This window comes from Oreochromis niloticus, linkage group LG6, assembly GCF_001858045.2.
Source record: "Oreochromis niloticus isolate F11D_XX linkage group LG6, O_niloticus_UMD_NMBU, whole genome shotgun sequence".
NCBI classification, from domain to species: Eukaryota; Metazoa; Chordata; class Actinopteri; order Cichliformes; family Cichlidae; genus Oreochromis; species Oreochromis niloticus.
In genome coordinates, this window is record NC_031971.2 from 9,848,649 (window position 1) to 9,864,121 (window position 15,473).

At 40.3% G+C, this 15,473-nt stretch overlaps 1 protein-coding gene and 1 long non-coding RNA gene across 2 annotated transcripts in view; both read right to left on the minus strand.

Moving 5' to 3' along the window:
* Window positions 1-15,473, minus strand: part of LOC102080661 (uncharacterized) — a 125,730-nt gene that overhangs the window by 22,361 nt on the left and 87,896 nt on the right. The window lies entirely within an intron of this gene.
* LOC112847052 (sialoadhesin-like) lies at window positions 10,417-14,412 on the minus strand. The gene is made up of 5 exons (XM_025907716.1): window positions 14,206-14,412; window positions 13,763-14,104; window positions 12,726-13,071; window positions 12,582-12,639; window positions 10,417-12,465 (listed from the first exon to the last, which is right to left on the minus strand). The coding sequence occupies exons 2-5, from the start codon at window positions 13,893-13,895 to the stop codon at window positions 12,226-12,228; spliced, it is 777 nt and encodes a 258-aa protein (XP_025763501.1). The 5' UTR covers window positions 13,896-14,104; window positions 14,206-14,412; the 3' UTR covers window positions 10,417-12,225.

The following is a 15,473-nucleotide window of genomic DNA, read 5'->3' on the forward strand; positions in this document are numbered from 1 at the left end:
TTTTCATGTGTCTGAGCGAACACACAAACTCCCTGAACGATCCCTTGGACCACTGTGAGCGACATCAGACGTGTGCACTGTAGTCACGCCAGCATCTAATCCATCCACGTTACATGGTTTATTAAAATCAAATCAAATTACAGCATTTACATTTATGTTAGACTACTTTTAATTAACTGTTTTAGCCCATTTACAATGAAAGTGTAAAAAAAATCTAGCCATAGGCCTGTGTAGTATGTTAACTACAGTGATCCCATCTGCCGGTGGATCACTGACTTCCTGACGGACAGGAAGCAGCATGTGAGGCTGGGAAAGAATGTCTCGGACTCCCGGACCATCAGCACTGGCTCCCCTCAGGGCTGTGTTCTTTCTCCTCTGCTCTTCTCCCTGTACACCAACTGCTGCACCTCCACCCACCAGTCTGTCAAGCTAATCAAGTTTGCAGATGACACCACCGTTATTGGACTCATCTCGGACGGGGATGAGTCTGCCTACAGAAGGGAGGTTGAACGTCTGGTGTCCTGGTGCAGCCACAACAACCTGGTGCTGAATGCCCAGAAGACAGTGGAGATTATTGTTGACTTCAGGAAGCACACAGCCCCACTCCCCCCCATCATCCTGACTGACACCCTCATCACCTCTGTGGACTCATTCCGCTTCCTGGGTACCACCATCACCCAGGACCTGAAGTGGGAGCCCACCATCACCTCCGTCATAAAGAAAGCCCAGCAGAGGATGTACTTCCTGAGGCAGCTGAAGAAATTCAACCTGCCAGCACGGACGATGATGCAATTCTACACCGCAATCATCGAGTCCATCCTCACCTCCTCCATCACCGTGTGGTACGCTGGAGCCACTATCAGGGACAAACTGAGACTGCAGCGTGTTGTGCGCTCTGCTGAGAAGGTGATTGGCTGCAAACTCCCATCTCTGCAGGACCTGTACACCTCCAGGACACTGGGGCGTGCAGCTCGGATCAGTGGTGACCCTTCTCACCCTGGACACAGTCTGTTTGACCTGCTCCCCTCAGGCAGGAGGCTCCGGTCCATTCGCACCAGAACCTCTCGCCACAAGAACAGTTTCTTCCCCTCTGCTGTTGGACTCATGAACAATAACCATATGACTGTTCCCACCACTAACACATGATCCTACACTGTGTTCACTGCATCATTCCATGTTTGGCACTGATCACCACCTGCACTCATGTACATATCTATCCTCTTAGCATTTTTAATTCTTATTTTTATGTCTATTTAAGAGTTGTATAACAGTATGTTTGCACTAAGTACGGCAGCAATTTCCTAATGTTGTAAACCTACTCAACATTTGGCAATAAAACCCTTTCTGATTCTGATTCTGAACACTATTGGAAGTAAAAATAACTTGAACTCCAATTTCGAAAACACAACTTTCTTTCTTTTTTTTTTCTTTCTTTTTTTATAAAGCTTGGACTTGTATTATGAGTATGAGTCTGTGGTCTAGGAGAGAGTCCTGTAACTTTCTGTCTGCAAAATATAGTATATAATGACCAATGCTGGGCAATTAATTATATAGTTACTTCTTCAAAAAAGTAACTCAGTTTGGCAAACAACAAAGTTTTTTGCAACTTTTTTTGTAATGCAGCCAATGCATTTTTAAATAAAAATTTCGAACTATTTACAGAACAATCAGCTGTTCTGCATCAAATCTGATGCCACACAAATTATTTGTGCCACTCTAAAAAATAATTTCTGTCCACTATGAGATAAAGGAGAACAACAGCCTGATACCTGCAGGCCTGACAACAGGAGATGTATCACTCCTGTAACACCTGTAACATTCAGCAGTCGCCTCATTGTTCTGACACACACAACAAAACTATTGACTACACTACACACTAACTACACACTAACTACACACTAACTACACAAGATTTGCGCTAAACGTCTCAAATCTCTCACATCTCAGAACACCGCCGTCACTCCTAAAACTTCCCCCCGTTTCTTAACAACTAGATGCCACGTTGCCATATAAGTTTTTGATTGGTCGACACGGTACTTTTTTGGACGAATAGGAAAGGGGGAGCGGGTGGCCGGGCGGAAGGGGGGGGTTGCTTTTGCTCACAGGCGGAGAGTGCTTTCAGACTTTTTTCTTATAAAACGGAGTTTTTACCATTTCGTACTGCAGTAAATATAAACTACGACAGTATTCAGGAAGAAAACCAAACATTGCATATATTTTTTATCATAACTCTGGTTTGACGTGGCCTATCAACGTAATTTGAAAACTGGTATAAAGTCCACACTTTTTCCGTCAATTGTTCCGTCTGTCCTGCTCACATCTCCAGTGGTTGCAACCATTACACGTTGGTACACGTTGTCATTAACCTGGCTTCACTCCACATCAGCCACGCCGCTTTGCTAGCTAAAATACCGGTGTCGGCACATAAGGACGCTGTCATAGCCTGTCAACAACGTTGATTGGCTGCGTATATACGAATGTGAATCGCATTATTGGCTGGACTATAGGATAAGGTGGCATCGTTCTAATCCCATACGGGAGCAGCCAGTCACTTACTGACTAACACTGCAAAACAGAATTGTTAAAGTTTTAATTCTAATTTCAATTAAGGTTAGATTTTTTTTTTGTGCGCAACGCAGATTTTCTGTGCGCAGAGACCGTGCCAGCAGTGCGCACGTGCGCAACTTAGAGGGAACATTGGTTCGTATATAACAGGGGTCAGCAACCTTTAACACCCAAAGAGCCAATTTTCCACGCAAAAGAAAACACTGGGAGCCGCAAATACTTTTTGAAATCTAAAATGAAGATAACACTGTATATATTGTTTTTTACCTTTGTGCTTTGTGTGAACAACTAAAGTAAGTAAGTAAAGTTTATTTATTAAGCACTTTTCACAGACAGGCAGTCACAAAGCGCTGTACACAAATATTAAAATAAACAATACAATCAATAGACATTATACACAATGTAAAAGATCAAATGTAAATAATGTAAAGAATATAAAATACGTAGATCAACAAAAGGCTTGTTTGAACGGAAAAGTTTTTAACTGCTTTTTAAAAGAATCCACAGAGCAACTAAGGTGTGTTGCTTATGTAATCCATGAAGTGCTACAGAGAAAATTACATTTTATTTATGTAATTAACACATTTTAAACTCTTAAAGAAATATAACAAAAGGAAAGACACCCAGCTGAACTAAAATGATCCGTGTAGCAAACAAAAACTGTTGTGAGCCGCCACCCTTATATCGCCTTTGGGCTGTTGGAGCCTTGACCTGACTTTTAAAAAGTAATTGGAAAAAAAGCACTATGCCGTTAAAAAAAAAAGGATATTTGCAAAATTCTGCCTAAATATCTGTTTTACCTTGTTAATGTGTGTGGCGGGGCGTGGTCTGCAGTGCCGCTGCAGGGGAGTCGGACGCACCTGAGCGGCACCTGCAATCGCGCCTCGCCGCCTTAAAGTCTGTGCTCTCTCTGCTGTTGTGTTGTCGGGCTGTGAGCTGAAAAGCTACAGCCGGCTGTATGCGTACAGCAACCACGTGTGAAAAGTGGTCAATAAAGAGATGCTGAAAAGCATGTCCATGCAAACATCGTCGGGTCTGCAGTGATATGTTTACAATGAGACTTCTGGTCCCAAACCTCTGCTCACAGCGTCTGCAAATCGGGGCTTTCATCTTTACGCAGGACTGTAAGCTGTCATCTGTGAGGCGGGAGCGGTGTTTGTTTTTTAACATAGTTCATGGTGGAGAACAGCTGCCGACATAATGTGGATCCGAAGATCCATAATCGGCCTATCTGGGGTTGAAAGTCTCGATACATGCACGGCGTTTCGGTGGGTATACCGGCTTCCGCGAGTGTGACGCTTATTTTGAGCGATGAAAAAAATAATAAGATATCATTTTATTTTTATATTTCAAAATCACAATAATCTTCCAATTTAGAACTACAAGTTAAAAAAAAAGAACTAAACACAAATAAAATGCACTTCAGCTAAATACTTCTTCTATTTTCCCAAACCACCCGGAGCCGCAAAATAAGGACTAAAGAGCCGCATGCGGCTCCGGAGCCGCGGGTTGCCGACCCCTGGTATATAATGATGTGCTACGTGATCGCTAGCAAAACAGCTACGTTAGCATAACATTAGCACAGTGAAGCTGAAGGATGAACGCTAACTTTTTCCCACTCGATAAAAGTTAACGTGAGGGTTTCTGGTGGTTAGGGACAAATGCAATTGCATGGCAGGATGCTGTAAACGGACCAAACTTCAGTTAGGAAAACAACTGAGATAATTCATCCACCATATGAGGCTAGTCATTAATATACTGCAACAACATGGGAATAGAGCAGCTGCGAGATGGTAAATGATAAATGGCCTGTATTTGTATAGCGCTTTTACTAGTCCCTAAGGACCCCAAAGCGCTTTACACATCCAGTCATCCACCCATTCACACACTGGTGATGGCAAGCTACATTGTAGCCACAGCCACCCTGGGGCGCACTGACAGAGGCGAGGCTGCCGAACACTGGCGCCACCGGGCCCTCTGACCACCACCAGAGAATTCAGCATTAATGAATCAATGGTATGGAAGTGGAGGAAGCGCCGTTTTTGGCTTTCCCCATGTTCCAAAAGTGTTTCGTCTCTTTGCTATTACTGTCGCCCAGCATAATTTGCAGATGATGTTGTTTTTAGCCGCTGCAATGCTTTCGACCAAAACAGGCGCAGCTTCATGACACCATCAACATGCGCTATCGGGGTAGCGCAGTATAGTCAAAATCTCTACCGTTGGCCAAATTTATATAGTTTCTACCGTATACCGTTTATACCGCCCACCCCTAATCGTTCATTGGATACTGAATGATTCACTTCTAAATTTCTGCCTGTAGGCCTCATGTACAAATTCATAAGTATGCAAAATTATCTCTTTAAGCACTTCAAATGGAACGATAGTTATCTTTTCAAAAGTGCTGAAGTACAAATGTACCTCAGACAACTAAGGCAGGCAGGCATTACTGCAATGTTTTTACTGCATTTTTGGGTGAGATTTTGGGTTTGTTCAGTTGAATGCCCTTTCTACCCTGAGGATATCCTCAATGCTTTTACCTCAAGCTGTTTTAACTTTAACTTTGGAGATCATCATCTTCTTTGCACACTTTATCCTTTTCCTGTGCCTTCAACTGTGACACTTTATCCTGAGTACTGAAGTTAAAATAAGTGAATCCAGGTAACAGAATAAAGAACTCAGTTAATACAGGGCTCAGGTGGAGGCTTTAAAAGAAGGTTACAGGTAGGTGTAGGTGAGACAGAAAAAAGCTGAAAAACAAAAGCTTAAGATTGATTCCTGATGGCAAATAAATGATCGTTCAGATTAAGGGAAATAGGACAGATGAGGAGATGTTTGTGTTTGTATCTGCTGTTTGTTGTCTGATGTTTCCCTTCTTGGAGACTGACTGGAAGTCCTGTTTCTTCTGATTCATAAAAATAAATTCAAAAATGAGTGAAGAAGAGGTTTCAAATCACATTTTAAATGTGATTGAAAGAGAACAGAGTGATGCTCACCTAAAACCCAGCTGCTGCTAAGATTATGACTGCTGTGGATTACAGCTGCTAGTCATAAAGTTGGTTGGATGATTCTTTTACAGCTGAATCTTCTCACAGAAAAAGCAGAAAACAAAACGGAGATTTCCCATTTCCTGTCCAGGCCTTTAGTTTTTGTACCCTCCTTTAGCTACTGCCTGCTAAAACCCAAGAAGATGCAGAGAACATGTCGTCGCCCACTAGTGGAAAGGAGATATATCTTCCCTCCATTTTTCTACCTGGATATATTTGTAATGCTTTAAAAAAATCCCAGAAAAGGGCGAGTGCATGAGGCGAGTAATAATAAAGTGTAAGTGTAAGAAAAAACAAACAAAAACAGTTTTCAGAATTACTTCCTTTACTAAGAGGGTTTAAGTTAAAGAAATGGCTCTATCTACCAACAAGGTGTCAACGAAACAATCAGCCCGAAGAAAAACTGACAGAAAGAAGCAGCTACTTACTACTGGTTTCTTCTCCAATGACACCTTTAACAGAAGCTTTCAAACATGTTTATTATTATATTACTATTATCTTTTTGACCTTTCTGTCCTTACATATTATCAAAGTATTTAAGTTAGCACTATATTTCTATAGTATGATCACTCACACACTGAGACAACATGGCGACTGCAGTTCACAAAAGAAAAGAAGAATCAAGAGTTCTCACTGAACTGGACACAGCTTAAAAATTCAGTGTCGCCAGTAGATGGCAGCAGCGGCTTGAATTCTTACCTGAGCGGTACGAAAGTCAGTCAGCCTGAAGTCATGACAGCTGGATAACAGCAAGAGAAGCAGAGAATAACACAAGCCTGTTTAGTTGTGTTTGAGGGAAGAGCGATACACAATCATGATGTGTGTTTATGTTATATTAGTTAAAGGACCTAGATGTATTTTTTGTTCATTCAATCTGTAACATGTTTACATGGAAATACAACCTGTAGCTGTTCTCTCATTTCTCACTTTAATCTGTGTACTGTTTTATTTTTATTTCATCTGCTCTGCGTTGTGGCTCTTTCAGCTGCGTGCAGTTGTGTTAAATTGTGGAGGTGTTGGTGATAAAACTGTTTTCTGCATTTACACTGAAAAAAGGGATTGGCCAGCTATTGGATTTACGTAAGCATCTTGCATGTTTTTAACACAATTGCCTCATGCTTTAAAGTTAAGTGTAACTATATAGTGTAGAAACTACATGATATGCAGAGAGGCTAGATTAAATTGTTCACATAATGTTCAAGTGAAGTAAGTCAATAATATAGCAATGTTAAATCCTGTGACACTGCACGGGTTTCAGTCTCGCGCTCTTTGGATCGGGGTTTCAGGAAGGCATCCATCTCAGTCAAGTCGAGCAGCCACCTCTACTTTTTTTGGTATACTGAAAAAAGTAAATTGGGTGGTTGTTACATTAAAAAAGTCTAACTTGTAATTTGAACACAATAATTTCATGTTTCTATGAACGTAATTAAATCATGAAAAAAATCACTGGAGTTATAAGAGGCAGACAGCTACACACACACCACGTGCATGCTATTGCTCTTTATTGTGGATTAACCTGTCAAGGACAAAAACAAAATTTTTTTGCATTAAATACAGAATATCATAGCTTTCCTGTATTTTTTAGATTGTTGGCATGGTGGTTAGTGCTGTTGCTTCACAGTAAGAAGGTCCTGGGTTCAAATCCACATTCTGACTAGTTTACACTGGTTTCTCTCTGGGTATTCTGGTTTCCTCCCACAGTTAGAAGTCATGCAGTTATTAGAGTTAGGGTTAACTGGTGATTCTAAATTACCTGTGAATGTAAGTGTAAATGGTTGTTTGTTTCTATGCGATAGACTGGTGAGCTGTCCAGGGTGTACCCTGCCTCGTAACCTATCACTTCAGGGTTATTTCCCAGCCCCCCTGCGACCAGGATAAAGATAGGAGGATGGTAATTGTTGCAGACCCATTCAATTTTCATGGTAACCAGGATCTAGACTTCGTTGAACATTATGTAATATGAAGACAACATGTAGTATTTAAGTGACCAAGTAGTATTGGGGTAAAAGTTATTGAATACTGTTGAAATAAAATGACAAAATTGCTATTGCTATTCTGCTTGAAATACAGTTGAATAAGTGCTATTCAAATACACTGTAGACTTACAGTGGCTTTTAATTGCTTAAGCAAAAGCGAATGTGTACTTTTGTTGTGCTTGCACTGAGGGATCACATTAAGTACATGTAAAATGGTGGAATGTGTTCAATCCATTTACTTTTCTACCTGTGACTTGGGAAAATGGACAGATGTAAACTGTAAGGACACTGGGCCTGAAAGAGTAATTGTGGTGCGGACAATCACACCCGCTGTGTTATAACATATAGGAACCAGTTGCAATCTGGTTCCTATATGTCTTTCTGTAGACATATAGCAGGGGTGTCAAACTCAAGGCACTCTTTAGGTCGCTGGCCAAATAAGATAAACATTTATTGAACACACTAAAACAATGTTTTTAAAACATAAATATGAATAAAAACAGACGGAATATTATTCCAGAATTAATAAACTTAGAAAAAATACACTTTAACTTTAAATATTTTGCTCTCCATAAAAATATATCCTGTCAAAATTATGCAAGTTAGAAATATGAACATGCTGCCAAAAACCTCTGAAAAAATAAATGAAAATTGTGTTTTTAAGTAAATGCTAAAATAACAACAAATTAAAACAATGCGATTTTGTTGCTATTATGCCATTTTATAAAAAATAAACTTAAAAAATGATGCTTTTCATAAAAATATCTCCTGTCAAAATGATGTGAATTCAAAATATGAACATGATGCCAAAAAAAACTGGAAATATAAATAAAATTTCTGCTTTTCAGTAAAAGTTAAAAAAACAACAAATCACAACATTCAGTTTTCTTTGCTCTTATGCCATTTTGCTTGGCATCTTTTTTGGCAACAAGTTTGTTTAAGTTTGGTGTGAGGTCTTGCGTTGTAGAGATTCTCAGGATGGACTGCAGGTGTTCATCAGTGAGACGAGTCCTGTGTGCTGTTTTGTTAATCTTCATCACTGAAAACAGCTTCCCACACAGATATGTGCTACCAAACATACACAAGGTTCGAGCCGCAAGTAGACAGAGCCGGGACATTGCTTCTGAAAATGTTAACAATGATAACAACGTTATTGCTATATCCAAGCTTTTATATGTAAATTTGACTGTAAAACATTAGGAAGACAATCTAACAGCATCATCTAACTGGGTCAACTTCTCTTGTTGAGAGTGATGGGATACAAATGATGACAGAAATAAAAGTTTTATATTCAGTTGTTTAACACACTGGACAGTAAAACTTAACTTCCTTCCTTCATTTATGTCTTTGTGATGGATGTATATGTAAGCCAGCTAACAGAAACACGACTTGCTCATGTTTAACCTAAAAAAGTTATTCAGGATTCAACAATCAAACCTCTTTCAGGGGGATTGAACAGATTGTGGTTTAGAGATAATGGAATTAGTGCAGAGACTGGGACGTTATGATGCAGCCCCCTCATAAAGCATCATACAACAGGGTGGTGACTGGCAGGTTTGTTTAGGCCAAATAGACCTTTTTTGTGGAAAATAAAAAACAAGTGAGTTTCTACCAGGTGTGGCGTGCTTCTCCACACAATGATCTGTGCAACTACTTTAGAGCTGTCTGTTTTCACTAAAACAATCTGCCCCCAGAGATATGGCATATAATGCCCTAATGCTAAGAATGCTGCACAGAGCTCCAGCACATTTATGTGAGCCCCTTCGTAAAATGTGGGGACAAGTGGAGACTCTTCCTCCATGGTGTATGATGGATATCACTCGTACCAGTAGCGGCTGGCACACAGCAGTCCTGACTGTTAGTCACTGGTACTCTTAACCTCCTGTCCAGGACTTTCTCTGGCATCAAAGCACAGTGCAGACACCTGTGGGTCTGCAAGAGAAGCCTAACCATGTTTACTGTCCATACAAACTGTCTTGTTCTTTTTTGTCTTCATTGTTGCTTGAGTGAACTGCTGGGTCTTTGAGCGGACCAGCTGGACTACACTTTGCGCTGCGAGTGATGGATGCTGTGCTTTTGTGCCTTTGGTTAGGCATGGTTGCTGACCTGCTCCTTTGGAGGTTGTGGTCCGAGGTGGAATGAGCTTCTTCGCCATGTGGTGGGGGCTCTGCTGGGTGTCAGGCAGGTCTCAGGGCTTGGGGTCTGGTGGTGGCCTCTGACAGGGTCGGCTACCCATGGCATCGGGTCCATTACTACTTCTGCCCTTGGCTGTGAGAGCTATGTCTGGGCCTCTCTCTTCCCTTGGCTGGGGTAGACGCATGGCTGTCATTGGAAACTGTGCAGTTGCTTTGTCTTACCTTCATTTTCAATTGCGTTTCATGACAAACGCTCATACACAGACACTCACATTCTCTCTCTGCTTTCTCACTCTCTCTCACTGACACACACACATGTATATTTGTTTGTGTATCTCCCTCTGTTTTGTCTTTCAGGTATTGTGTATGGTCTGAGTATGCTTTATGTTTCTGTTTGCTTCACCCATCAACGTTTTCCCCAACCCCCTCTTTTCTCTCTTTCTGTCCCTTTTCTTCTTGTATTCCTCTGCTTTTTTCTTCTATCTTTGCCAATCTGACCTTTACCCCCTGTCCCCTCCACTGTAATATCCACACAGATAAGAAAAGAAACATGCAAGTAAATGAGTTCAACTCTGTGACCGGTGAGTAAAGACCTTGAAATGCTGTTTTGAGACTTCGACACCAAATGGTTTAATACTTTTATCAAAACTTTCTCACTTTGTAAAAAAGTGTGCCTCATGTGGAGTTCAGACATAAAAATTAAATGTGAAGGATTTATGTGAAACTTTACAAAAATGCAACTTCTGAAATAGAGAAAAGCAAAACAATATATGTTGTCACAATGTGCAGAGGCAAACGGAGACGCAGGTGAATGATAACTAAAAGTGAGGCTTTATTGAGGGTTGAACAAAGCCAGAACAGGAGGAAACATAAAAAACTTACAAAACCCTAAACTGGGAAATCTCAGATTAAAATTACCAGAACCTGAAAGCAGAACTAGCCAAACTTGGAAATGGGAGGAGACTGAGAGCAGCAGTAACACAGTGGAATGATACACAGACAGACCAACAAAGAGCAAAAGACACAGACTAAATATATACAGAAGGAAACGAGGAAATGGCACACAGGAGTGAGACACAGCTGAACCTAAGTCAACATGACGAGAGAGGGAGGAAGCAAAACAGAATACAGTGACATGAGACACGGACCTTCAAAATAAAACAGGAAACACAACCAGCACAGGGGCAAGGACTTGATGCTACACAGAGGGGACACGGAGTACAGGACCCAAGAACTAGAAATCGTAAAACAAGAAAAACTGGAGAGCTAGAAGTACTAAACAGAAACCAAAACACTAGCAGTGAAATCATAATGAAAACAAAGATCAATAATATTACAAAAGTGAAAACACTGGGTGACTGACCCAGGACTGTGACACATGTGAAGCTACACTCATCAGAAAACAGACGATGCAGAAACATACAAAATGAGAACGTAGCACGAACTACTGTATAATACATCACAACAGCACTGGAACACTCACTGGCCAATTTATTAGGTATGCCTGTCCAGCTGCTTGTTAAGACAAATATTTAATCAGAGAACAAGATCAGTGCATTCAGACTTGTACAGCAGACATTAAGAACTGGAACTGCTCAAACTCAGATCAAACTGAGTAAGACAGTGATCGACCGTTTTAGTTTCTTATGTATTTCATACATAGGAGATAATTATATTTTTTTAAGGTAAAGAAAGTTATAAAATAATGACATCCCACAATAAAGAAAGTGTTGGAAAACACACAGGAGGATTTTCTTCAAACAATCCAACCACACCTCAGTTGTGTGTGGCAACATTCTTGTGCTAGAGCACCTGAAGTGAAGCTTTTTATCCCAAACAATAATCTGTTACAGCTGAGAAGAGAAGCAGCTCTGACAAAGATGGAGGCCATATATCAGGTTGGAGTAAGAGTCAGAAGAAGAACTCAAAGAAATGAAACTCAGTTTGGAGGAAGGATTAAATCTAATTTGTGTGGCTCTGCTTGTTGGAGTTGTACTCATAATCAACCTTCGGATGTTTTTGTAGTTACACTCGCTGCCAGAAGAGGGAGATAAAAGCGCTGCAGGCTGAAGCACAATAAATGTGGACTAGAATGTCAAAGAGAGACACAGTAATGCTCAATGAACCATATCACACTATGCACACATCATTCATTGTAACAGCTGTCAACAACTGTGTTGTGTCCTGTAATGTTAGATACCAAACTGCACCAGTAGAGGGTGGTGTCAAAAAAGAGAGAAGGAAAATGACGTCCAGAGATAGTTAAGATGGCGAACTGATAAACACACACGTAACACCCTGCTGCATTCAGTTATGTAGGTTTATGTGCTGCATTCATTAACAGGCACTTGTTCCCTGCTGAGGACTTGTTTCATTATCAGCCACCACTACAAACTGACCATTATTCCTCTGATTAGGTTGTTGAGTTTCTGGTGAGCTCTTCAGGTTGTACTCTGCCATGACAGCAGGGTATTGGATATGTGGCTGTTGAACACAGTATCTCTCTCAAAGCTTTACAGAAGAGTACGTCTGTAAGTCTGTGTCTGCTGGAGTGACACCAGATGCTCCGTCAGAGCTGAATCTGACAGCAGCATAATGAGAACACTCCTGTTCTCTGGGCTGATCTGACTGTACGGTGGAACAAAGAGGAACCACATGTTTATTTTTAAAGTTGACTCTGCTGTAGTGGACTTCATCCTCCTCCTTTGGTTGTGTTGAGATGTCATTAACAGGACCAAGGCTGAGCTGATGGAAACAAACAGCATTAATTTATTCTGCACTTTAAACTTGACTCCTTTTACTGTATGTTGGGAAAAATGAAATGACCACTGGAAAGATAATCCACAAACTCTAATCTTTACCTGTTCAATTTGGTCAGAGCTTTCAGTTGTTGGAGACTGAGCAGAAGTTCTCTGTTTCCTGGTTAAAATGAATTAACAGGAAAATAAGTGATTTCAGCGCAAAGACTGAATGTATAGCTTTGAACCGAACCAGTTGTTGCTTACCATACACACCAGCAGACAGTGAGAAGTATTAAAAGCAGCAGAGCAGCAGAAACTCCTGCAGCTGCTGGTGTCCATGTTCCTGTGATACTTTGGACAGTGAGAGTCTTTGGAGCAGAGCTGATATCTTTGTTGGTTTTCACAGCACAGGAGTAGCTTCCTGCATCCTCCCTGCTGACTGGGTCTAGGATCAGATGTTTGTTCTGGTTCTCTCTCGGGGTCAGAGGTCGACTGTTCAAGTACCAAATGTAGTTTGTGTTGTCAGTCAGAGGACAGCTGGTACTGCAGGTCAGTGTGACTCTCTGACCCTCTGTCACCACTGCAGAAGGACTCATCTTCACTCTCAGCTCTGAAAGAGGAACGTTGACAGTCTTATGTGTAACGTATTGTTGTAAGCATAAAACATTTTTCAGTAACTCAGTAATGTAATGTGTTACTGTACTAAATTCACTAATCACATTACAGATACAATTATGTCATTACTCCTGTTGTACCAAAAAAATATCAAACAAGCTTTTCCTTCCTGCCATAATCAGCTGATTTCAGTTTGTGTGCAGGATTAGGAAGAAGGTGGAGCGATCTACACCCTCTCAGGATTGTACACAAAGACATTAATTTTATCACTTTGGGCATCGCTATAAAGTTTCTTTGTGCTGGTTTTAATCTTTGCTTTGTGTTTTCAGCTTTGTGTTGACAGAATAACGAGAAGGTAATGCAGTGAGTAGTGTAGCATACTGCATTACTTTTAAAAGGTGTAACAAGTAATATGCCAGAAAACTTTTTAGTCTACAAGTTATTTCTGACCTGAACAAATACAAGTACTTTTACAAATTACAAGTTTTTCCACAGTTTTTTGTCATTTTTAATAAAGATAATATTTTGTTTCTTTTTTTAGTCGATCTTTCAGTGCAGGAATTTGTGTGGAGTATTTTCACATAGTGGTGTTTTAGATGAAGTAAAGGATCTGAATATTTCTTCCACCTCTGCTCCTGTTCAGACATTAATGAGTAAAGTCTGCTGAGTGAGGAGTTTAGATTTACCTGTGACAATCAAAAAGACTCCAGGCAGATCAGACTGTGTCCATCTTGTATGATCTTTGTTGAATCTGAATGTGTATCCTCCTGAGTCATTCTTCTTCAGATTGTTGATGGTCAGGATGTGTTGGTTCGTCATGTTGTCCTGATACTCCACACGACCTGCAGCCTCAATCAGCTCTTCAACTTCCACTTTATCTTTTCTCCATTTTTTACTCCAACATTTAAACTCTGACTTCCTGTTATCAGGATGTGAGTATTCACTTGTGATGTTGACTGAAGATCCTTCCAGAGCACAGATTCTCCTGCTGACATAATTCACTCTCCAGCAGTTTTTATCCTGAACACCTGAAATATAGATGGAAGATTTCAAGTTGTTTGAATGATCTGTGTGCTGACAATTTTATTCATAATTAACTGAAAGAAAAAAAATGAAATGAATTACTCACAGACTTCTGCAGACTGAAGATGCTCGTGGTCTTTTACGGCACAAGAGAACTTGTCTTTTGCAGAGATATGAATTGAAATATTTTCATTCTTGTCATTTCTGCTTCGGTTTTGGTACCACGTGTATGTAGTTTTAGGGTCGGTCAGATTACAGCTGTTGTTACAGGTCAGTGTGACATTATCTGATGTGTAGGAAGTTCTTTGAACACAAAGCTCTGAAAGATGATAAATGAAGTTTTCATAACACACAATGATGTATAACATTTTATTTCTGTTTTTAGGATGTGTACTAACATATTTATTAACAAAGGTCATATTTAGCGTCATCTTATAAAAGGAAAATTGACGTTAAACAAATATATTCGAGGTTTGGTGGAAGATGTTTCCTTATTGAAACTTCACCTCTGGGATATGTGATGGAGCACGGCTCATCTACTGATGTCTGCCTGTAAGAACACATTCTCCCTTTAGCATAGGTCACACTGAAGCAGGTCTCTGTGATGGAACCTGAAATAAAGAAATAATATTGATTAAAATGATTCACTGTATGAGCCATTTTGTTTGTTTTGTAGGGACAATAAACATCATGACTCACCCACAGAGACTTCAGGGGCTCTGAGGTCCTCGTAGCCTTTGACAGCACAGGAGTATGTGACTGCTTCCTCACTGCTGAGCAGCTCTTGGTACCAGGGAGACCAGTCCTCATAGAGAAACTCTCTGTTCTTGTACCAGATGTAGGCTGCAGGCTTTTCAGTCAGAGGACAGCTGCTGCTGCACATCAGTGTTACTGTCTGTCCCTCTGTGGCAGGAATCACCTTTACCTGCAGCTCTGAGAGGATGATGGAGAACAACTTATACAATGATGTCATTTGTAGTGTAATAAGTAGTGATGGGTAGATGAGGCCTCGTGAAGTGTTTCAGCACATTCCCCAAACTGTATTGATACTGTGTCGACACAGTGTTGCTGTTTTGCTCTGTACTGACACCTGCTGGACCTTGAATATCATTTCAGGCAACTTACTTGAGACTCACAACAGACACTGATTCAATGACCTAGTCATACTTGTATACACTGTAAGGTATTGTACTTTCCATGGAATCATTTTATATCTTTTACATTGCAAATATTGTAGACATCTTTAAAATACATTGTCAATGACATTAAGTGAAAATTAAAATGAAAGTACTGTGAATATAATATTACCCATTTAAATGTAATTGACTCAGAGTCTATTATACATTTCTATTCAGAAAAATAAGTTTATCCAAT